Source organism: Mauremys reevesii, linkage group 16, assembly GCF_016161935.1.
Source record: "Mauremys reevesii isolate NIE-2019 linkage group 16, ASM1616193v1, whole genome shotgun sequence".
NCBI classification, from domain to species: Eukaryota; Metazoa; Chordata; order Testudines; family Geoemydidae; genus Mauremys; species Mauremys reevesii.
In genome coordinates this window covers 32,112,966-32,136,977 of record NC_052638.1, presented here as the reverse complement: position 1 = coordinate 32,136,977, position 24,012 = coordinate 32,112,966, and the positions used below count along the sequence as shown (strand labels likewise).

Below are 24,012 nucleotides of genomic sequence, written 5' to 3'. Positions count from 1 at the left end.
CCACAGGTAAAAGTTTCACGCTAATTTTACTATGTACATTTCAAATGTAGTCAGCCTTTGATCTTATTTAAATGCAAGATATCTGCTGTCTGCAATAGTAACTTCTCAGCTATGCACTTGTTTGCATATTTAAGTCAACCTGGATCCTTTTTAGATGTCTCTTAAATCTACAATGTTGGCTGGAACATTGCTTTATGTCTGAGTGGCACTGACAGAATGCCAAAACTATTCTAAGCTCAAAAGACAAATTGAATAGTTCAACTGTTACTAGTTCTAATTCATGGAAAGTATTTCTATATGTGCCAAAGGGATTAACAGATTTTTACAGATTTATAAAGAAAATATATTCAAATTCTGAAGTACAATATGCAGTGACAACAATTGTATCTGGCACAAAAATCTTCTATGGGACTTTTAAGCATACTGGCATAATGTGAATGCTGATTACTCATTTAAATCATAGCCACACAGTTTTGGGGATGAATTAGATGTCAGGCGTTAATTATGTAACAATTTACTAAAGAGCTTTATTTTTATATATATTATGTATAAAACGATTAAATTGTACCTATGATTCCTTTGTGGTTAAAATGAGTGAACACAACCCAACAAATGTCCAACATGTCAATTGCAGTATATGAAAATTTCCAGTATAGGAAAATTCAAAGAGCAATAATATTCTGGGGCAAATTTTCAGCATATGCTGAAATTTTAACTGCACCCACAAGATCTCAGCATCCTTCTGCTTGCAACTTGAAAAAAATAGTTCATTCACAGAGTGCTAGGGTGCAGCTAAGGAGAGCAACTGAAAGTCTGGTCCTCTCTACTTGGGTGTGGATGAGAAAAAAGGAGACTAAACTTTTCAAGTGCAGAAACATAATTGGTAACCGCTGCCCTCTACAATAGGAATGATTAAACAGTCAGCAACTGCCAAATCTTACCACAGACATATCTTATTTTAAAAATAGGGAAATAACTGCACAATAATTGTGGAATCATTTGTTTCAGCATATATTTCAAGTTTTTATTTTTGGTTTTCTTTTTTCTTTTGCTTTTTGTTGATGGCTTTAGGCATGGTAGGAGGTAGGAGATAATTTCAACTGCAATACTGCAATGATTGTCCTGTGTGCACCATGAGCAGAGCAGAGACCTCCTCATGCATCCAGTTGTGCTCAAAAATGGTCAGGGCGGGTATAATGGTATGCAGGAGGTATGAAGAGATGGTTTTGATATTTTTTAGATTTAGAGAAGATCTCTGTCAGATCTCTGCACAGATAAGATGCAAAAGTTTTAGTGAAAAAGAAAAAAAGTAAAAAAAAAAAAGTTAATACATTTGCAGTTTGCTGCATGCATCAAATCTCGCAAGCATCAATATCATCAAATATCCAACCATCAGACACAGTGAACACATGAAGACAATTACATATGATGATGATGCAAATGCATCAGGGCAGCAAGCACATGTGCTTAAGGGTAATAATGAGAGGGACGGCCCAGGCACCAGCTTATCAAGCGCAGCATTGGGGCAGCAACTCCGGAGCCGCGCGGCACTCGGCGTATTCGGGCGCATTTCAGGTATTCGGCAGCAATTCAGCAGAGGGTCCCTCGCGATCGCGGCTTTTTTTTTTTTTGGCTGCTTGGGGCAGCAAATCCCTGGAGCCGGCCCTGAATGCAGACCCCAATCCCTCATATTGTGTGTGCTGGATAAAGCGTGTAAGAGATGACTTGGTTCACTATTTTGCATTTAGGAAATTGTCTGATTGACTCCTGAGACCCGCTGCAAGGATGCTTCGATGTTTTGGGTATTTCTAGTTCAGAAACGCCTTTATATTGGAATGGATCAGTTTTAGATCTCTTACCCAAAGAAAGGACTTTGGATCACATGACCCCTTTAAGGTTCTTCCCTGATGTACTGTTAGACAAGGAAAAACCTGCACCTCATCTAGAATAATGGGGGGACCTTGAGCATACTCAGTGCATCTCTTGATATCCTTCCCTCCAGCCTGATATCTGATATCATTCCCTAGAGTCAGAATCAGCACCTGGGAGGTAGGAGGGCTTGAGCATCCAAGCCCACATTCTGTTTTATTCAGTTCCAGTCAACAGGGGAGCAGCCCCTGAAAATGTTAGCTGATGAAGAGCCTGGGCGCTTCCCACTGAGGCAATAATGGACAGAGGAGATTATTGAGAGAGCCTGAGAGACCCGTCTTCAGCTCCAGAAGTCTAAGAGGTTAAACAGAGCATAACACCAGTGGCTTCTTTAGCAAAATGCATTGCAATAAAAATTACATTTTTAAAGGATCAAATAGTTCCTTATTGCTCCGTAGCCTGGTGACGACAGGCTAGGGAGATGAGAGAAAGATTGTTTTTCCACTCACAGGGTTATTATCAGAAAAGGGATTGTAAAAATTGCATCTTGGGATTGCCATTTGTATCCCAGAATTGCTTACATATCAAATTAGGTTTGTTTACCCTTTCTCCTTAATTACTAGCACTGCAGCACTACTTGATATCTGAAAATGTGTGCTCTTTTTGCTCCACATATCACCACCACTTAGACCCAGGAATCAGAACTCAGCTGATAATGTTGTCGTTGATGTAGGAAGCAGAAGACACTATCGTGTTTCTCTTGTGATGCTATTTTATTGGTATGGTGCCAGGGGTTCAAGAAACAGGCATTTGGTGAGTGTAAAAAGCTGTCTACTTGGCACAGCATACATCTCCCGACGCATAAGCACAGCTATTCTGGCTGGCACACTGCAATGGGGAGGGGGAGAGTGCTAGCAGCCAAGGCTCCACCCCTTCCCACCTACATGTGGGGGGGGGTGGTACAGGAGCCCTAGAGAAGCTGCTCCCTGTGCTCTGGATGCCCTTTACTCTCCCAAGAAAGCGTGAAGAATGCACCACAATCTATCCATACAATTGTAAGATACTGAATTCTCTAAGTTTGTTTGTACAGCACCAAGTAAAAGGGGACTGATCCAACTGGGCCCTAGACACTACTGTAATAATAATAAACTACAGATAAAAACAGTTATTAGTGTACAGATAGGTTTTGCAAGACCCACAGCAGGCAACGTAGTAACAAGACACTACTGCTACAGAATCACTTTTCTGAGCATAAAATCAAAGAAATCAGAGATAGAAAGATATAGGTCTTCTAGCCCATTCCTCTACCAGTGCAGATGATTGTAAGGAGGTACCTGCTCCTCTGTATCAGATAAAAGATCTACTGCTCCCAGCTGCGTGCGGTATCTGGCTTCCATCCACCATCACAATTTAAACAAAAATATTGTTCAAAGCTCATTTTAGTGAAACCCCCACTAGTCTTATGACAGACACAAACTTTATGCTGTTCTGTAATACTTGAGCTCTCTCTCTCTCTCACACACACACACAAACACACACACACACACACACGGGTTCAGGATGGAAGGCACAGCTGTGGCTAAAAACACTGACCTATAGTATACGACAGTACTAGTGACACTTTCCAAACTGAAATGAAAAGGAGTGAAAAAATAAGAAAACTTTCCATAACAGAAAGACAAAATAAAGCCAAAGGGGATGAGCTGCTACCTCTAATATACTGCACAAAACCAAAATGGACATGATCTGCATCAAGAAATTGATTCTACATTGTCTCATGCTTTAGATGGCAATGGGTGAGACTTTTGCGGATTTTAAGTCCTCCAGGAAAATTTGAATTGAGCATGCTTCCCCTTTCTGGTTTAAAGATATATGTATACTCAATGGTTCAGACTGGGTGACAATGACATGGAACTGCAGCATTCAAATCAAGTTAAGAATTGCACAGGAAAAAAAGTTAGGATCCTTAACTGGCCTTCTATACTTTTTTCTTTGGTAAGAACCAAGAAGCAGTAAAATCAGAATGCTTCTCTCTTCTAACAGTATGAGAGTGGTCGGTACTAAAATATGGCAATGTTTCTACTATTTGTCATTATGTTTTACACACAAGAAAGTTTTAATGTAAGAAGACGTGATATGATAAGAATAGTTACACAGGATTTTTGGCAGTAAAGTAACTGGTATTGAAATTCAGTTTTGACAGTTCTCTGAATCTGAAAGACCTGTAAGTACTCAAATGTCATCTGTCTATCCATGTGAGATTTAGCTTTGGCAGTATCTCAAAAGCAAAAAAACCCCAAACCATTCTTTCTACACGATATTTTTGCCACTACAATATTTTCCCCTGCAAAGCTGTCTAAAAGTGTGTACTCTCTTGGGAAGTATAGTAGGAGGTTTATGTTACAGAAATATTTGTAGGGGTGGGGGGAAATCACTACTAGGTTTGAACAGTCACAACGATCAGAGTGGGCCAAAATGTGGGTTAAAGCACAATGGGTGGAATTTATCCTCAACAGCTGGTACTTAATGATTCCAAATCATACCTTAAAGTTTGTGATTAATTGATCTGTTCAGTCTAAATCAAACTATTTGGAATCTCGCCTGATTATTTCAATATAAGTTGTCCAATTGTTAAGTGAACTTGCCATCTTACTTAATTTCAATTTTTAAAGCCAACCACTTCATGGATAGGTCTGGAAAATAAAGCCCCCTGGCCTGTAGGACTATTTTTTTTTAAACACTTTTTAAAAAAGAAACAGAGAGAGAGCTGAGAGTGCACTCATCCCTGACCCCAGGCTGTCTTCCAAACCACTGAAAACCTGACAAAAGTTGCCTAAGCCGTTTTGGATATATTTTAGCTTTGGCCGTATTCAACAGTCACAAAGATATCAATGCCCCATTAACGTTGGAATTATACACTGAATTGTCAGAGATCTGTAATTAATTTTCACTCTGTGTAAAAATAAATACTCTTTAACTGATGTAAAAATATGCACATCGGAAAAAGACCATTCGGTTCCTGTGAAAAAGCTGAATTCACCTATTGTAGTTTCTAAGTCAATCCAACTGTGATGAATTCTACCAATTGTGCTCAGCTGATAAAGACATTAAAATAACAAGAAGTTATGATATACAATCCTCTGCCTGACTACTTACACATTCTTGGATTTGAATGCTTCAGCAAAGTGCTGCACACTGTGAAGAGAAGCAAGGTCTAAGGTCATAGCTTCTACCTTGGCTTTATGCTGCAACAAGAGAAAATTAAAAAAGAAAAAAAAGAAAAGAAAAAAGATAAATAACAGCAAGTTTAGTTCACGGTATCATGTTACAGTAAATGTGTTATGGAACATGTCTGAATTCCCTTGTTTAACATTAGAAGCCCACAGTGAATATAAATCATGAAAATGAATGGATGAGTGTAGCATTCAATGCCAAGTGCAGTATTCTAAGTTTGCGGTTCTGCTAAACAAATACACTGTATGGTATACAACTTTATATAGCCCAATAAACTGACAGCTGCCAGTTTTAAGGTTAACGTGACCTCTTCTTTCTCTCATCTAGCTGAAAATTGTGAGGATGCAAATCATGAAATAAAAATAAAAAGTAAACAAATAATTATTGTTTAAAAAGAGATGCATACATTTAATATACCATTATAGGAAAAACACACATTACATATCACACAAAATACTTTAAAACATTCGTACTTTAATTCAACCTTGCATAAAATAGTCCTAAAGCTGTCTATAACATCCACAGCAGTTGATATAAAAGATATTACAGAAAGGAGCAAGGACAGAATTTTATAGAAGGTTAGTTGGTCACTGCATCTTTAGAGGAAACTGCTCACACTTAAGGCTGAGAGTTTGTTATGGACGTCATGGATTCTGTGACCTTCTGTGACCTCTGTGATATCTGCAGCTGCCGGTGCGCCTAGCTCAGGGGCAGCTCAGGCAGCCCCAGCAGCAGGCACACCGGCCACTGCTGGGGCAGTCTCGGGCCACCACGCCCTCCCCGAAAAGCCAAGCTTGGGTGTGGGAGGGGGCAGGGTGTTGGGGCACAGGGCGGGGTGAGGCAGGCTCTGGGCAGCGCTTATCTGCGGTGACATCCTCTTTGATCAGCTGCTAGGTGGCGATGTAGGCAAGCAGTTCTGTGTGCTGCCTCTACTCAAAGCACTGGCTTCACAGCTCTTATTGGCCAGGAACTGCAGCCAATGGGCGCTGGAGCTGTGGTGCCTGCAGGTGGAGGCAGTATGCAGAGCTGCCTGGCCACGCTTCCACCTAGCAGCTGACCGAGGGGGATGTTGCCGCTTCCGAGGAGCTCCCTCAGGTAAAGGCCACCCAGAGCCTGCCTCACCCAATCCTTGCCCCATCCCCCTGCCTCCTCCCACACCCAAACTCGGCTGCTGCTGGGTGGGGGGGGGGAAGGTATGGAGCCAGGTAGGGAGCCTACCGGCTCCACCAACCCGCCCCCGTCCCCCCGCCCAAGCACCGGTCCCAGGCTGTGCACTGCCACCCCGCTCCCCAAGTAGCTGGGCCATCCTCATCCAGAACCTGCCGGGCCCCTGGGCAGCCACCACCCAAGTTTTATTCACTCATATTTTTAGTAAAATTCATCGACAGGTCAAAGGCCCTGAATTTTTGTTTATTGCCCTTGACCTGTCCGTAACTTTTACTAAAAATATCCATGACTAAAACGTAGCCTTATTCATACTCCTTAAAGTCAACTTTTCAAACAGTGGAGGCGGGGGCAACAACATGAAAGGCTAGCCTGAACTTGCCAGCCTTACCCACTGAATGGCTCTCAATAGGTTCTCAACACTATGTTCAGTTTAAAAGGCCTTTGTGCACAGTTCTGTTGAACTGTTCTGACTCCAAACCTCAGAACAAATAAGCTACAACAGTTACCCAGTGGTCTAGAGTCTTTCCAGTCTATTTTTACTGTAAACCTCGAAGGCTTATGGGCACTCCATTGCCCAGACACAAGTAGATTGCAACGCCTTCCAGCCACAGTCCTGTCCTATGAAAGAAGTCCTGTTCACCATGTGAGGGTGCACTGTACCTGCAAAATGCAGCAATGTTCCATCCCCTGGAAAGAAACTGTTGGTGCCTTTAGTCTCACCCCCAAGCCCTATCTTAGAGTCTGGAATAATAGGCCTTGATACCCATGATTCTTCTGCAAGTACTCCCCCCCACCCAAAGTTGTGACAAACAAGTCAAATAGATTACCACTGAGGGCATTATAACCACCCACATCTGTGCCCTTCTCACTTCTAGTGATCACAGTTGTTTCTCACAGCTCCAGATTCCAACCCCAAAATGATTATCTCACCAGGTTTGAACATGCTTTCAAAGAACTGTGACACTTTTCCATGTCCCTCCCCTCCCCCCGCCCCAGACCACCACCACCCTCATTTGGTTGGCTGGATCAGGAAGAAAGAAATTTGAGTGACATTTCATTTAATCCCCAACCAGTCTCCTATAAATCAGTATAATTGTAATGTGCAGGATGGACATTATTAGCATGAGTTGAAGAAAGTGGGGGGAAGGAGGGTGGGCAGAGGAAGAAGCCTCAAACATGGCAATACAGTGCAGTAAACTGTATCCAACCTAGTATTTGAGGTTGGATTTTAAGAGAGTGTTAACCCTGCAGGTTGCCCTGCTGAGCGATGGGCTTTACTGCGGTCAAGAAATAATAAAGTGGGCATATTTGGAGAAACAAAGGGACCTGTGAACGCTGGGAGAAGCAGTTTTGGCTGCTTCCAACGTCTTCATAATCCCAACTCAATGATGCTTCTCTCTTTTCCTCTTTCTTCAACCTTGTTGACATCCAACGTGCCCATTGCAATTATATTGCAGGTGGGGATTAACTGAAATGTCACTCATACGCCTTTCTTTCTACTCCAGCTGATCTTAAATTGACAGTGAAATAAATACAGCTAAAATTTCAGCAGATTGGATTCCCATCAGGAAACATGAAGTCATGGTGCTTTGAAAGGGCTAAAAACAACTTTCTCCAAAACAGTCTTGCCACCCCCACAAGGTACACATCACTAAAAAGCTGGAATTAATTTTGCCCCCTGGGAAAATACTTTCTTTTGTTCAAAGAGGCCAGCAAGACAATCCCGGCTTGCCCAGTGCAGTATTCCTCAACTGCAGATCCTCTTCAGCTTTGCAGTGTTAAGCTGTTTACTTAATAGCAGTTTGTTTGTTTTTTAATTGTTATTATTATATAGCTAAAACATTCTGCAGTCTTTTCCAAGGGGAAAAGAACAAGAATGCTACAAACACAAGGACAATAAGGGGTCAAAAACATCAAGTAGTTCAACAGACTAAACCACAAGCTGTTAGTTACTATGCTCTTGGGGACAGTGATTCAAGTCCACACACTATTACTCAGGTAATGCTTTCGCTCTTGGTGTCAAGTTTCAAGTTTCTGCCACTGACTACAAGAATGAAGAGGAAGTGCCTCCAATATTGTGAGTCCAAAGGAAAAACATGTGGTACCTTTCTACTTTCACAAGTAGAAATTCACTGGAGTAATTAGGCCAGATTTGTGGATGGATTTACTATAGGTGTAAAATGGGCAGTTTAAAAAGCATGAATAAAATCTTAAACATTAATGGCCAATTGTTATACTTAGATAGCAAATGCAAGCTACAAGCATGGATTTCTTGAACTTTGTCAGTTCATCCAATGAACTGAGACCACCATCTCTGACAGTATAATCAACAGCCCTGTACTGCAAAAAGTTAAACTTATCTTTTCTTTTGCTGCTTTTTTAAGTTTGTTAAACATGAGCTTAGAGACATTTCTTGAGTAACCCTAACCCAAAATGTCCTCCATAGAAAAAAAACATGTTCAAGTGCACGTGAAAGGTGAAAATGACACAAAACAAAGAAATTGACTTACATTTTTCCAAGATGGCTACTGCTATTCCTGCTGTAATTCTGCAGTTGGAGCAGAGGATCATAAGAGACTGGGCATCAAATTAAATACACCCCAGGAGAGGGTAAACTACAGCAGCATTCCATTTAGGACAAGAGAGGCATTTTAAAAAAAAGCAAAATAGACCCTCCTTGTCTGGAGGTTTTAGTTTAAGGGGGAAAATACTTTTTCCTGGATTACCAAAGGGACCGATAATGGAATAAGCTCAAACAATTTAGCACTACATTCCTGAGAGTCACTTACTCAATAATGTGCACATTAAAATCTCAGCTCTCATCAGTGTACTGTATAATCAAAACAAACTGTGATTAGAATAATATTCCTCTGTCATCCTCCCTTTCCTTTGCCAATTTCTTCTGGCTTCTCCTCACCACTGCTGCCCTATGAAATAGGTTACTTGGTGTGATTGTGATACCAGAGGTCAGCCTTCTTTCAATGCCCTCCTTTCAATTTTCTCCTCATTTTGTTTGCATTCAATTATCCTGCATAAAGTGCCTTTGTTCATTTACAAAAACATTGTTTTTATTGATCTCAAAATATTTCCAATGTTATGTACCAGGAGAAATGGAAACAAACAACCACCAATGCACCCACACAAGATCAGAAAAGTACACTTGGATATAAACAAAGAGCCAAACAACTGATTATCCCATGGCTTGGAACTGTGTGGGTTTTCTTCAAGCAGTGATTGATAAAGAAATGAATCTTGTACCATTTTTGTGGCCTCGGGCAAGCTACTTCACTCTTCTATCTCAGCTTCTCCCCTGTAAAAATTTAGATACCAACACTTACCTACCTCCCAAAGGTACTGTGAACATTGCTTACAGTTTGTATAGTAGCTTCAAGGTGTGAAGCACTAGGCAAGTGCTGTATTGCAAGCCTTAAACTCATTTTTCTTAATCATATAAAATATAACATTGAAAAACTGTAAATAAGACTCACACTTACATTACCAGGTCCTAATAATGTAATAATATCAGCAACAACCATTGATTTGTGTCGCCTTATTATACAGTAGCTCAGCATTACCTGTGTCATCATGTTTTCCTGCTATCTCTCTATATGCACATGTAGCATGCAAGTGTAGCGGTATTTATACAGGTATTAAAATAAAACATTTTTGCTAAAAGGTATCATTACTATAAATGTAACATACCATCAGAACTAACTGTTAACGGCCTCGTGTAAATTCTGACCTAATGTTAATAATTTTATTATGCTGATGTCTTTCACCATTCCACTTTACATATTTTTAGTACTGAATTATTCCTCATTTTATGTTGTAAAAATCTTAAATAGGACTTGTCACTTTCACAATTGCAAGAGACACTGGAGCTTCACGCTGACATCATAACATTAATTCACTAAAGCAGAGAAGAAAGCTGCAGAAAACATTTTTATTTAATTTGTCAATAAAAATATGACGTTAATGTTCCCTCCACTACTTAATTTTAAATTAAATATTAAAGAGGGACTGGATAGCAGATTGGATTTGGAATGGTTTATAGAGCTTTTCACCTCTAAATCACAAGTTCATTACCCTCTGGTAGCTGTCCAATGGACTGTACCAAATGATCTGGTGCCCTAAATACAGTTTCTGGTGGATAGATGTCCACTGATCACATCACAAAAAAACAAAACAACAACAAAAACCTTTCACAGATCAGACCTTTTGCGTCCATCTCACTAAACAGGCCATAGTCGGAACGGGCATGATGACTAGCAACCCTTTCACCTTAAAAACACAGCGGTAGTGCTTCTACTGTCTCTCTGCCGACTCTGATTAAAAGGATGTGAATTAGTGTCAACTGTGAGATCTGGAGGTGACGATTTTTGACCATTAGGCAGTGCAGTGAGACAGCTAATTTGTATTTTAGTTAGGCCACCAAACAGATAACTGAGGCTAGCAACTTTTTGCCTGTAATATCTTGGGCCATATTTAAGTCAACAGCCAAGTGAGGAAAGGCTCAATGGCCCATTAAAAATTTTCTTAGCCAAATAGTTTCTTTAAAATACACAATGCAGAAACATTTTGAAAATATGCATAAAGATGCTTACCTTATGCTAGAAGGTTTTATACATAGGTTTTTAAATATTTTTAAAGTATTTGTAGATGATTGTTGTTTGGCTGATTTGAAGAGAAATTGCACTGGATAACACTTTATTTAGTTTTGTATGTAAGCTACTTGCCATGAAGAGCAGAACTATTAAAAATGCTCAGAATGTAATTGGAAATATTTTACATTTGAGACAGAAAAATGCTTATCAGTCCGGAAACTAAAAAGAGTGAAAACACTCAGAAAGCTAGCAATTTCACTATATGCAATGTATTCGGGTTACAGCTTAAAAACTGTTTAAAAATTAACACTACCTGGTACAGTATTTAGCAGTAAACATGATTGTGCATTTATGTCTTGGTATTGAAGGAGCCTTTTTTCATGGTGAATTTTTCATTCTAATGTAAGTGATGATTTACGTTAAATATAGGTAAAGCATGGTTACATTTTCCTGAAGGATTGCAAGGAAGTGAAGAGCAGTACAATAAGTTGAAGCATAAAAGCTTTCTCTGTCATAATATTTATTATAATGGCATATCAAATAGCTGAAATAAATAATGGATGACTAAAGGTAAATTCATATGATAAAGAATCCTTCAGCAGACACCATTACTTCTGACTGCTCTAGTTTTATACACAGTTGAAGCCTCTTAATAAACATGCTGTAGCCTCTATATCTCATGTAAGTACAGGAAAAAATTGAAGATATACTTAAAAGGCAACATAGTGGTCATCAGCTAGTTTACTATATAATTATATTCTCGGTGGGTACTGTCTATATACTTTATACATTTAAAAGCCATATTTTCAAGGAAACTTAGTGAGCAGGACACATCACTAAAAATATCAGACTTTTTGAGGAGATGACAAAAGAAAAATAGAATGATTTCAGATTGATAAAGGCAAATCCAGATGACAACCCCTCTCCCGCCTCAGGATATAGGTAGTACTGAGGGGCCAACCCATATATCTGTGCAAACAAACAAAAACCCATCACATGCTACACAGATGGACTGAGAAACAGACCATGTTTAAGAATAAAAGACTTGTAAGAGAAAACCGAAGAAAGGTCTGTAAAATTATCATCAAGTATTTATAGTAGATAAATCTATAAGATATAATATCCCCAAATATAACCTCTATGCGACAAGGAAAGACTAAATAAATTCAAATTTCCATCTTGACAAAGCAGACAAAGCTATAAACATGTCTGACAATTTGACACGAGTTTTGACAGTCAACAGTGTCCAACAATAGATACTACTGATGGAGGAATAAAACAAGTAAGAGGCTTTCGCTCTGGTTTAAGACTGTAAATATTGTTGTCCCTAATGTACACAGCATATGGCACTTGGTGCAAAAGTATATTTATGTAATGCTAGCTTTATATTGTCATGCACATACTTCGAGTGCTATGAAGTTACCTCTCATGTAGCTGAATGGGACAAATGAATCACACTGCCTTAAGCATAACCTAAGAAATATACCGGATATTTAAAGAATAGGTCCTTGCACTACATTTGAGATAACATATTGATGTCCATTAGAAGCCATTGTGAATGGAATAATTTTATAGTCATTTTTCCTTTCTGCCTCAGCAATTTCTATAAAATACATTTCCTATTTGCACTTTAACTTTGTACATGAAAATAGTTCATATTATGTAAAATAATTTCATAAACATTTTGATTATTTTGTTAACTCCTTAATGGTGACCTGCAAGGGAACATCAATTACATTTATTTGTTTGCTCCCTTTTCTGATTATTTCTGATATATGAAGGCCTTGAAAGGGATTTTGGTTGTTTTGTAAATGGAATGGTCCATCCTCCCTCCTCTTTTATTTTTAAGATTAGAAATTCTAGTCTTCCCTGTTTTTTTTCCTGAAAGAGTTGATGGATGAATGGAGAACTGACAGAATTATGACATCAGATATGCCATGCAAGTTCAACTTGATTAACTAGGCGTGGCAGTGATTTCAATTGAGACTGTTTATTTTTTTCTTCTTTGTTTTTCTTAAAATCTATTTATGCCAAATCCGTAATTAAATGATTAAGAAAGAAACTATCTTTGTTAATGATTCAATATTACAGACCCTTTGAATGAAAGCCCATAATCCACATCTAAGACCTCCAACCAGGTTTCCAGCAAAACCATGAAATACCAGGCTTGGCATTCTAGATATTTCCAAGTAATGAACAAGGAAAATTTTTGTTTAAAATATAAAAAAAGAGTTCAAGCTTCTTTATAGATCACAAGAAAAGCACACTGCTCTATATCCCCCCTCTATATCCCTTTTCAGGTGACTTTTAAGAGCCATACCCTAATATCATTATGAATGATTTTTATATCAAAATATGTACGACACTTTTTCCAATGCTGAATCCCAAAACTCAAGGGATTCACATTACAGGAAGTAAAATCCTATTCCTCTAGGTGTAAAATATTGGGAAATGTTAAAATACTGGGGTTGATGGTATTTTATTGTTACTTTAATTTATGTATTTATTTTGGGCATGAGAGTCAGCACTTCCTGCATTCGTTTTCCTTGGTCCTGTCAAATGTGATTTCATGCTTGAAGAGAGCTTTCCTGAAACCTGATATTAGTGCAAACATACACACTTGTACGCACAGCTGGGGACCTTTCTGTCTGAGGTGATTAAATCCTAATTTTCCTCCCAAAGGGAGAGCCTCTGAAATGGAAACTGATTGCCAGGTTATCCACTCTTGATAAAGCTAAGGTTTGTGCTATATAGGGCATACAGACCTGAGGGCTATGATTAGCATAGCATTCTTTTAGGACTACTGGTCATCCTTGAATCTCTACCTTCTCATGTAGTCTGGATTTTTAGCTGGTACTTTCACCTACCTCTTCTCAGGGATGTAATGAAGGTATGAGATGATTGACAGGACCCAGGTTCTTAGAAGTACTGGGTTTACAATGGCACCAATGGTTCCAGGTCCACACTGGAAAGAGGCCCATTATAGACCCATCTAACCCATCCACGTGGCCAAGTTTAGCCCCTTGTTCAGGGTGGTCTAGCGTCCAGGCCTTGCTGTGAGAGTGGCTCACCAGAGGCTCCCAGCTCACCTGTTGGGGGCTCGCCGCCCAACAGCCGGGCTCCACCATGCCGGCTAGGCAGGGCTGCTGGCTGCGGGGCTGGTGGGCAGAGTCAGACCAGGCGGGCTGGTGAGCACAGCCAGGCCAGGCAGGCTCTTGGAGGGTCGCAACCCAGGGGTCTGCCCCACTCCCCAGCATGGTTGCAAGCAGTCTCTGCTGCCCACTACCTATGGGGCCCCGCCTGCCTCCCCAGGGCCGAGCCATCTGGGACTGGTGCAGAGGCTGGGCCGGTCTGGCCGGGGGGGGGGGGAGAGGGGGGGGAGACGGTGTCAGTATGGGAGGCTCGGCTGGGCCCCTGTCAGACAAGTAGGCCCCGAGGGAGCCTGGCCAGGCCTCACTCCCACTCCTGCCTGGCTGACTGTGCTGATCCCAATGGGCTGGAGCGATCCCCGCTCTGGGACTGGCCCCAGCCGGGCTGCCTGCTCAGCCTGGTGGACACAGTCACCTCCCAGAGGAGCCGGTGAGTGCAGCCGGTGGGACAGGGGGTCTCTGGGGAATCTGGGGCAGGGGTCTGTGAGGGAGTTTGGGGTGGGACAGGTTTCTGTGTTTTGGGGCACTGGACACAGGGATGGGGGGGGTGATGCTGGCCAGAGAGGGGTGGGGGAAGTTGGTGTGTGTTGGGATGCTGGATGGGGGGACTGTCTGTGGGGGCACTGTGCAGTTCTGGTGGTGGAGCTGGGGGGGGCATTAGGCAGTGGGGGGGATCTGTTGGCAGGGGGTGCTTCGTGGGCCAGGATGTGCAGGGTGCTGCGGGGGGGGGGGGGGCAGGTGGGCGCTGGGCATAGGGGTTGGACCAGGAATGAGGGTTTTGAAGTGCAGGAGGGGGCTCTGGGCTGGGGCCAAGGGGTTCAGAGTGTGGGAAGAGGCCCTGGGCTAAGACAGGGGGTTGAGGTGTGGGAGGGGGTATGGGTTCTGGGCTGGGGGTATGGGTTCCAGTGTGGGGCCAGAAATGAGGAGTTCAGGGTGCAGGAGGGCGCTCTGGACTCGGACAAGGGGTTGGGGTGCAGGACGGAGTGAATGCTCCGGCTAGGGGGGGTGGGTACTGAGGTGGGGCTGAGGATGAGGGATTTGGGGTGTAGGAGGGGGCTCCAGGATGGGGCCGATGGGTTTGGAGCGCACAAGGGGGCTCAGGGCCAGGGCAGGGGCTTGGGCTGTGGGCGGGATTTGGGGTATGGTAAGGGGCTCAGGGCTGGGGCAGGGGTTTGGGAGAGGTCAGGGGTGCAGGCTCCAGGCAGCACATACCTCAGTCAGCTCCCAGGAAGTGGCATCATGGCCAGGAGGATCTGCGTGCTGCCCCCGTCTGCAGGCACCACCCCCACAGCTCCCATTGACCATGGTTACCGGCCAATGGGAGCTGCAGAGCCAGTGCTTGGGGCAGGGGCAGCATGCAGAGCCCCCGTGACTGCCCATATACCTAGGAGCCAGAGGGACATGCCAGCCGCTTCCTGGGAGCCACATGGAAGCGGAACAATTAGCAGTGCTGACTGGAGTCCCTTTTCAACCAGGTGTTCTGTTCGAAAACCAGACACCTGGCAACCCTGTAGGCAGTGGTGCTGGCAGTGCAGAGCTGGGCAGGCCACTGTGCTGGGCACTGACCTCTCCCAGTCCCCTGTACCACGCCCCATTGCCCCCATGGGGGCCCAGTAATATGTTTGGCACCAAGGCAATAAAAGGTTAATCCGGCCCTGGTTCTCAGTCTTTTTAACCTAACCTATGCCTTATAGCTGAATGGGTCCACTCCACAAAACTGAAGTCCCTCAAACTGTGCCTCTGCTTTTTCCCCAGGCACTGAAAAGGATAGTCTCAGATTGCTAGGTTAATCCCCTACATATGGGAGGGGAAATTCCAGAACTAGGTGACTGGTGACAGGTTAATCTATCAGAAGCTAATCAGTGTCTGAATGAAGACAGGGAAGATTGGGTTCTGCCTTTGCTTTTAAAGTAAACAATAAAGAAGGCAACTGGTGAATTGTGTGTATTCTACAGCCTATGTTGGTGCCTGAAAGAGCCTTGCAAAAAGTCTGGTATGAAGGATTTAATACTTACCATTAGACTGTTATAAAGCATTGAGTTATTCTGTCTGTCTACAGTTTTTTCCACAAGTCTTCACTTTTCCTCTCCTGACTTGTTTGAGTTTACCAGCAATTAAAACCTACCGCTGATCACCTTAGCCCTCACCCTTTGCTTAGAAGGTGACTGCAACCTGCATGCACATTTCATCAATCTTTGTGCTGCAGCCGGCACTAAGTTCCCAGGTTGTGCAGACTACTATTGCAAATCGCCCACTGGTGTTTTAAACCTTATTATGTAACTGTGGGCATATTTTCCATGTGTGCACAATACACTAATTAATTTCCCTTTGGCTGCTCAATTTGGGTTTCTGAAGCAATCATTTCTCTAAATCATCATAAGCGGCTCCCATTGCCATGAACTATATCTTTTCATTATACAGCACTTAAAGTAGTATGATTTTATAACTTGTCAAGTTTTCTGAAAATGATGCTATACTGTATATAAATTTAAAAAAAAACGATGGAGGAAGAAGGTGAACATTTTCCATCCTGATCAAGGAAAGCATCGTCTATCTATGTTTCTTTTTATTAAATCAAACTTTCTGCACAACTGCAAACTGTAGCACAGTTATCCTAAAATTATGCTCAAAGAAAAGGATAAGCAAAGGCACTACCATTTTTTTAAAAATTCCTCAACCACTAGGAAGGGAAAAAACACCCACTAAACCATAATTTCAGAATACTGCAATTTGCAGGCTCCAAAAGGTTTGACTTGTGCTGTATGAATGTGATTGTGTTGCCTGTAGTACACATCTATTTTAATCCCAAGAAATAAAACGGATTTTATAAAAGGAGATTCATAGATTCCCAGGCCAGAAGGGACCATTGTGATAATCTTGTCTGACCTCCTTTTATAACACAGGTCATAGAACTTTCCCAAAACAATTCCAATGGAATATATCTTTTAGCAAAACATCAATCTGGATTTTAAAATTGTCAGTGATAACATGTATACCATTACCCTTGGTAAATTGTTCCAATGGTTAATTTCTCTCACTGTTAAAAATGTACACCTTGTTTCTAGTCTGAATTTGTCTAGGCTGAACTTCCAGCCATTGGATCACGTTATAACTGTCTCTGCTAGATTGAAGAGCCCATTTTCATATATTTGTTCCCATATAGGTACTTATAGAGAGTGTAATCAAGTCATCCTTTACCCCTTCTCTTTGTTAAGATAAATAGATTAAGCCCCTTAGTTTATCACTGTAAATCATGTTTTCTAATCCTTCAAACATTCTCATGGCTCTTCTCTAAACCCTCTCCAATTTATCAACATCCGTCTTGAATTATGGACACCAGAACTAGACAAAGTATTCCAGCAGCAGTTGCACCAGTGTCAAATACAGAGGTAAAATAAGCTCCTACTCAAGAGTCCCTTGTTTATGCATCCAAATATTGCATTAGCCCTTTTGCTCACAGCATCACACTGGGAGCTCGTGTTCAGCTGATTATACACCACGACAACCAAATCTTTTTTTCAGAATCACTGTCCCTAGGACAGAGTCCCCCATCCGGTATGTATAGCTTAAATTCTTTGTTCTCAGATGTCAACATTTACATTTAGCCTTATTTAAACACAGTTTGGTTTTGCCCATTTACCAAGAAATCCAGATTGCTATGCATCAGTGACCTGTCCTCTTTATTATTTACCAGTCCCTCAATTTTTGTGTCAGCTTCAAACTTTTTTTTTTTTAAATCAGTGTTTTCTTGCAGATCGTTGATAAAAATGTTATATAGCATAGAAACAAGAACCAATCCCAGAGGGACCCACTTGAAATACACCCATTCAATGATGATTCCCATTTTGAGACCTATCAGTGATACAATTTATTTCAATACTATGACAAATTTGTAGCAGGATTCACAATTGATTCAGATCTGAATGCACTTGAACTGTTGGTAGTTATTTGAGAATCTACTGTTTTTCTCACCCTGTCATTCCCCAGATCTAGATAATATTTTTCCAAGAGATTCTTTTGAGATTCTCCTAGGGAATCTGAAAGAATCCTGGCAATATGTTTTGTATGTGGCTTCCTTTTCTAATAAAATTATCTATTTTGTTTACAGAACAGTAAAGCTTGCCTGGGAATCTGTAACAGAACCTTTACTGTCCTGTTCAAATACTTCAATTTCGTCAAATTCTGTAAGACTAAGTTGATGGCATGAATATATTTCCAAAAAACAACACTGAAAGATCTGATATCATCGGATGACCTAGAAAATACAGGCCCTTTTTGTTTACTTTTGAAATCTTGATCAAATCCAAATTGAGGTCCTAAGATTAAATAAATTTGACACTCTCAACTAAAGCCTTAATAGATGTGAGAGAAGCTTGCAAAGTCAGGACATTTAATTACCTCTATCTATTGGTTGCTGGCCACATCTGGACTGGAAAGACGTGGTATAAGATTTAAGGGGAAATAAACATCCTCAATTAATGTTTGAAAACCTCAACAAGAAGCAAAATAAGCGATCATCTTGTTTAACTACTATTGTAATAAAATGTTGTCTAACAAACAAAATCAGATCTAGGGTTTCATATGTACACATTCATAATAAAGCTTCATATACACACCAGCATGGAAGTTGCTTACAATTGATTTCAACATACAGACTTTACAACTATAGAAATGGTGAGTACCACCTGTATAGATGAAAAGTAAAGACAAGAAAACTTAAATGGCCAAAAAGACAGTAAATGTTTAAGCACCTACAAAAGAAAAGACACCCCTTTTCCCTGCTCTCTCAAGATTCATAATCATAAGCTATGTTGTGGCCTGAAAGTACAGACATGCACTGTGCAGTGCATTAATCCTTCAAACACTAACAGAGGCTGGCAGGGATTTAGGCTGGAACGTATTTACAAAGTGACAAATTATGTTCTGTATTATACAGAGAGAGAAAGAGCACCCACAAATAGGCTGATAAATGTCAGCTGCAGTCATGCCAAAAGGTTTATTTTTATTATATTGTAACCACAAATGTGGTGGGTTTTTTGTTTGTTTTTTTGAAGGGAGGCCCAAAGATTTATTTGTTGCAGGAAAAAACAAGATTATTTATAACACAAAGTAATAAGTAAGATCACTGATGTTCTGGGCAGCCTGCCCTCCTGCAAGCCATGTTCAGACTGAGGACTTCTCTATACTTGAAACACTTCAGCGGCACAGCTGCAGCAGTATCCCTGTAGCGCTTCACTGTAGACACTACCTACGCTGATGGGAGGAGTTCTCCCGCTGGCATAGGTAGTCCACTTCCCAGAGAGGCACTGCTGCTCTGGGATGTGGATTTTTCACACCCTTGAGCAGCAAAGCTGGGTTCACCTAAATTTTAGTGTAGACCAGGCTTGGGCTAAAATAGTTAAAGACAGTCGCAGTCATGGACTACACAAATGACTAGCAAAACACTATGTTTCCTTAATGGAAAGCACGAAGATGACATCACAACAATATGAAAATAAATCAGATACAATTTGTCAGATAAAAAAAAGTAATTTCTAGACATAAGCCAAAAATATTTAAAATGGACACCTGTAAGAACACCTACTGTCACAGAATCGATTGGCAGAACACTGACACCCACAGGTACAGAAATTCACTATGGCTTCTGTACAGTACATTAAGGCTCCCCAGTAGATTTAAAGCATGGTACTTTCACTTTCTCTTATTACCAGAAATATACTTCATTTCTCAGGAAAATCAATCCAGATATGGATATTTTTAAAACATGTCACTTCCTTAAATATGAATAATTTTAGAAGTTCTCCAAGCGAACAGGAATAATTACATGAGATAAATTACCAGGCACAAAGGAAGAAATGGAGTGTAGGCAGATTTTGCAGAACTTAATACTGAGAGTTTATGACAAGATTTTTATAGGGGCCTCAAACGGTCTAATTTTCTGAGTGTAAAGTAAAAAATGTAGATGTCTAACACATTTGTACCCACAAAGTTTAGTTGGATGACTAAATAATTTTCCTTGTGCCCACAACTGTTCACATCCCCTAAGTTCACTAGCTGCATACTTTTGCAAGTATGTTGCTTATATATACACACCTGCCCCTGGAAATTTCCACTGCTTGCATCCGAAGAAATGGGTATTCACCCACGAAAGCTCATGCTGCAAAACATCTGTTAGTCTATAAGGTGCCACAGGATTCTTTGCTGCTTATACTTTTGCAAAAATATTTCAGGAAAAATTTTCATAAGTGGCCAATTTTAGGAAAGTGAAGTTAATGAAACTATATATTCACATTGATGACAACTTCTATCACGAGTAAGAATTTGCAGGATCAGACCTGGATATGCTCACAATATTGAATAAACATTTTTCAAGTCTATCTTTTTGCATGTACAAAAAGTCTCATATGAATATGAGCAACTTGTATTTAAATATGCACATCATGTATTCAGGCATTTAACTACCTGATTTGCAAGCAAAAACAAGAGAAGGTTTTTGTGTATTGATTCATGAACAAAAATACAGGCACGAAAAAACCATGTCCAAAATAATCAGAGATGTAAATGTAAAGGCTGGAATGAGGTCTTTTGAATTCTGATCTCAACTGCACCTTTGTAAATCTGAAGTAACTCCAGTAACTTCTTAAGATTTACACCAACGTTAGATGAAATTTTGACCAAAAAATTGGCAAAGTGATTTTGCTGACCAATACGTACAACTCAATTCAGTCAACTGCCGACATAAGGGATCTAATTCTCATTTACACTAAGGCCACTTTACACTATTCTGACATTTAAAAGGGGCCTTAGAGTGTGTGTAAGAATTATGTGCCCTTAGCATAAATAAGAATTAGGCCCAAAGTCTATATTAGTTTTTTTAAATCCTTCAGCATGAAAACCCCTGAAATGTTCATATTGTAACTAAGTATGCACCTAGCCACCATTTTTCAGTATCAAATTCCAATTCATGCACTACAAAAGTACTCAAGGAAAAACGCATCGTCCAATAATATAATGGGCAATTTCACTCCTTCCCGTTCTTCTTAAGTTTATTTTTCTTCTATATGCTACTAAATAGTAACTATTGATTGGCATTGATTGCTTTTTAAATGCTTTCTATATACCACTGACTTGGCCCTTCTGAATACCTCTAGCAAGGTTGGTTTATATGCGTATTACAGTAGGCTGTGCACACCACCTTCATGAATTTTGAAGTTTTTGTATAACAGTAGTAGTAGTTTAAAAAAAATACATTCAATACTGGGAATTAACTGTGGTAAGGGTAACAGTCAAAAAGAATGAATAAAAACTAGTCTTCATTGAAAATATTTGCCAGCACAACCAATGCATGTCCTTGATACAAAGCCTTTTAGACATGGAAAACGATTAAAGAAAGCTAGACAAACACTGAACATTAACAAAACAAACACACCGGTTATTTTTGTGAATAATAATGGTGTCTCAAGGAGAGAAAGATCTCTAGATATTTGTATAACTCTGAACGTTGGTCACTTTTCTGTATATTCACACAGTTGTTAACATTTTAAAAATAAAAAACATTGCCAGCTAATACTAACTAGTTAAAAAATTGCTTTTCTGCATATTTTCATCTTTAAATGAATAATATACCACTCCCCCGCCCCCAAACTTTAAGTTAGACACTTGCTATACATACCTGAACACCTGACCAAAAAAATATCAGGTACTGTATGTCTTACCCATATGCCACACGCAAAAATGTAAAAGATTTTTTTTTTTTTTTTTAGATTCAGAAAGAAAATTTCCAAGCAGATGTTTATAAACAGAAGGTAATGGATAAAAACCCAAACACAATGCTGCATTATGTTACATGATTCACTGATGAACCCATTGGAACTACTGCAAAAAGCCCTTCTGGAAAACTTCCAGAAATTAAAAGGTGCAAACAAGCTGCCTAATACCCTTGCGTAGACTGAATTCTTATGAAGAAAATAAAGTTTATTGTCTGGAAACAGAGAAAGCATGAGGAAAGCACTAAAGCAATGGAGGTGAACAATTAGACAGATGTTCAGTTAAGGAAATAAAGAGAACAGAAGAAGCCATCACTGAGGAATTTTATGAGAATACTGACAACTCTGCACCTCATCAAGGGCACTGGTAAAGTTAAAGCCAGTGAAGCCATTTCTGCTCAACTTCAGAATAACTGCTGACCTTGCAAAATCCAGGATGTAGGTAATGTGACCAATAGGAAAGTAGCACTTTAATATTTTCTCCCAAACACTATCCATATACTGTACTGTAATTCAGGAAAATGAATTGTATTTCCTTGTGGGACATTCCATGTACCAAAGATTTCCCTTCAACACCCCCCCACCCCACCACCACCACAAACAAAGAGTGTCAATATAAGGAAAATCTGTTTTCACGCTGCTTTCATTAGCCAAATAAAATTAAACAGTGCCTAATGCTTCTAACTTTCATAAATATAAATGCATGGTTGAGAACTTTTCTTTAATATGGTTACATACAGTCAAGGTTCAGTGTGTTCTTAACATTTGTAATGTTAAACATTTGAACACATTGTTTCTGTAATGGTAGTTGCAATAATAACCTAATTCTCTAGTTTTGCGATTCTTTTGATATACTCTCATTAGTGGCAAGACCACAATATAGTGTTACTTTGAAGTCTTGGGAAGAAAAAATAAGATTCTAGCTAAGATCTGTAAGTTTTGCTTCTCTGTGTCTGTGCAGCTGGAGCAAAAAATAGGAGGGGATTTTTAAAATATTAAAAACCATTAAAAGCTGACCTAGTAATGTTTTCTCTTACTAATTGAAACCAGTCACATGTATTTTTTTGTACCACCAACAGATAACTTTCATAATTTTCCTGTGAGTAATTGGCTGCTGTTTCAGTAGTTTTTACATTAAATCTAGATTTACATTCCAAAACATCTGACTAGTGCTACTTGGTGCTGTATTAGCAAGGACAAAATAATTGTGTGAAATTCCTTTTAAAACTCTGTTTTGTTCCATTCTTTACATGTACCTCAGCAAGCTATACAAAGTGCCATACCAATCCAATGAAATACCTGAACTAACCTTATTATTAAAGAGTCCTCACCAGCTTTAAAAACGATAGGGATCAAATTAATGAATGAACTCTGCCCTTAGTAACACCAGTACAATCTCTTTGATGTGATGCGGCTTAGTGTGAAGGCAACAGTTACTAAATTCTACCACAAATACAAAATATGGGACAGATTTTCAAAAGCATGTACTATGGGGTTTAGCAGCATAAGACCTGCTGTCTCTGCTAAACTTTTGAAAATCACCCCCCACCTTTGTTTCTTTCTTTCTTTCTTTTTTTTTTTAATTAAGAGACAGAGTTGAAATGACAGTTATGAGATAATACAGAGACAAGGTGGGTGCAACACTACATAGAATTATGGGATAAGTCTTTTAATGTAAAGTCCAGTAAGCATATTAATAAACAATAACAATAATACAGCATTGTCTATAAGATAATGCATATAAACTGTCTCCAGTTAACCATTTACTTACATTAAGAAAAAGTTCACATTATTAAAATATATAGAAAAGACATGACAATAGCATAAAGGTTTTCACTGGCATTACTTTGGGATAACTGCAGTATTTAGGAGTGGCAAAGCTAAAAGTGTGGCATGCAGATCACTCAAAATGAGTGTTGATAGGATCTTTACACCACATCTTCATATATTCTGTATATGACAGATGACAGAAAAAAAAATATAAGTGTTTTAGAAATTATATTGGGAATAATTTTCTCATCCCTCCACCAATGAAGGTAGATGCCATAGGACATTGGGGCAGTGTTGTCTGGCGGATAGGGACATGAACTGGGACTTAGCAGTCGTGTTCTACACCTAATTCTACACTAATTTACTGTGTAACATGGGGTATATCACTTCATCTGTCTATATCCCTTTCTCATCCCCACCACTAAGTCATTCTTTGTCTATTCTGTCCACTTA

General features: G+C 40.0%; 1 protein-coding gene across 14 annotated transcripts in view; it reads right to left on the bottom strand.

Moving 5' to 3' along the window:
• The window catches only part of WWOX (WW domain containing oxidoreductase), a 635,942-nt gene that overhangs the window by 473,279 nt on the left and 138,651 nt on the right, over window positions 1–24,012 (bottom strand). For all 14 annotated transcript variants that reach the window (XM_039503876.1, XM_039503877.1, XM_039503875.1 and 11 more), the window contains exon 6: window positions 5,026–5,114. In XM_039503876.1, the coding sequence (XP_039359810.1) occupies window positions 5,026–5,114 (89 nt within the window). The remainder of the gene's footprint in view (window positions 1–5,025; window positions 5,115–24,012) is intronic.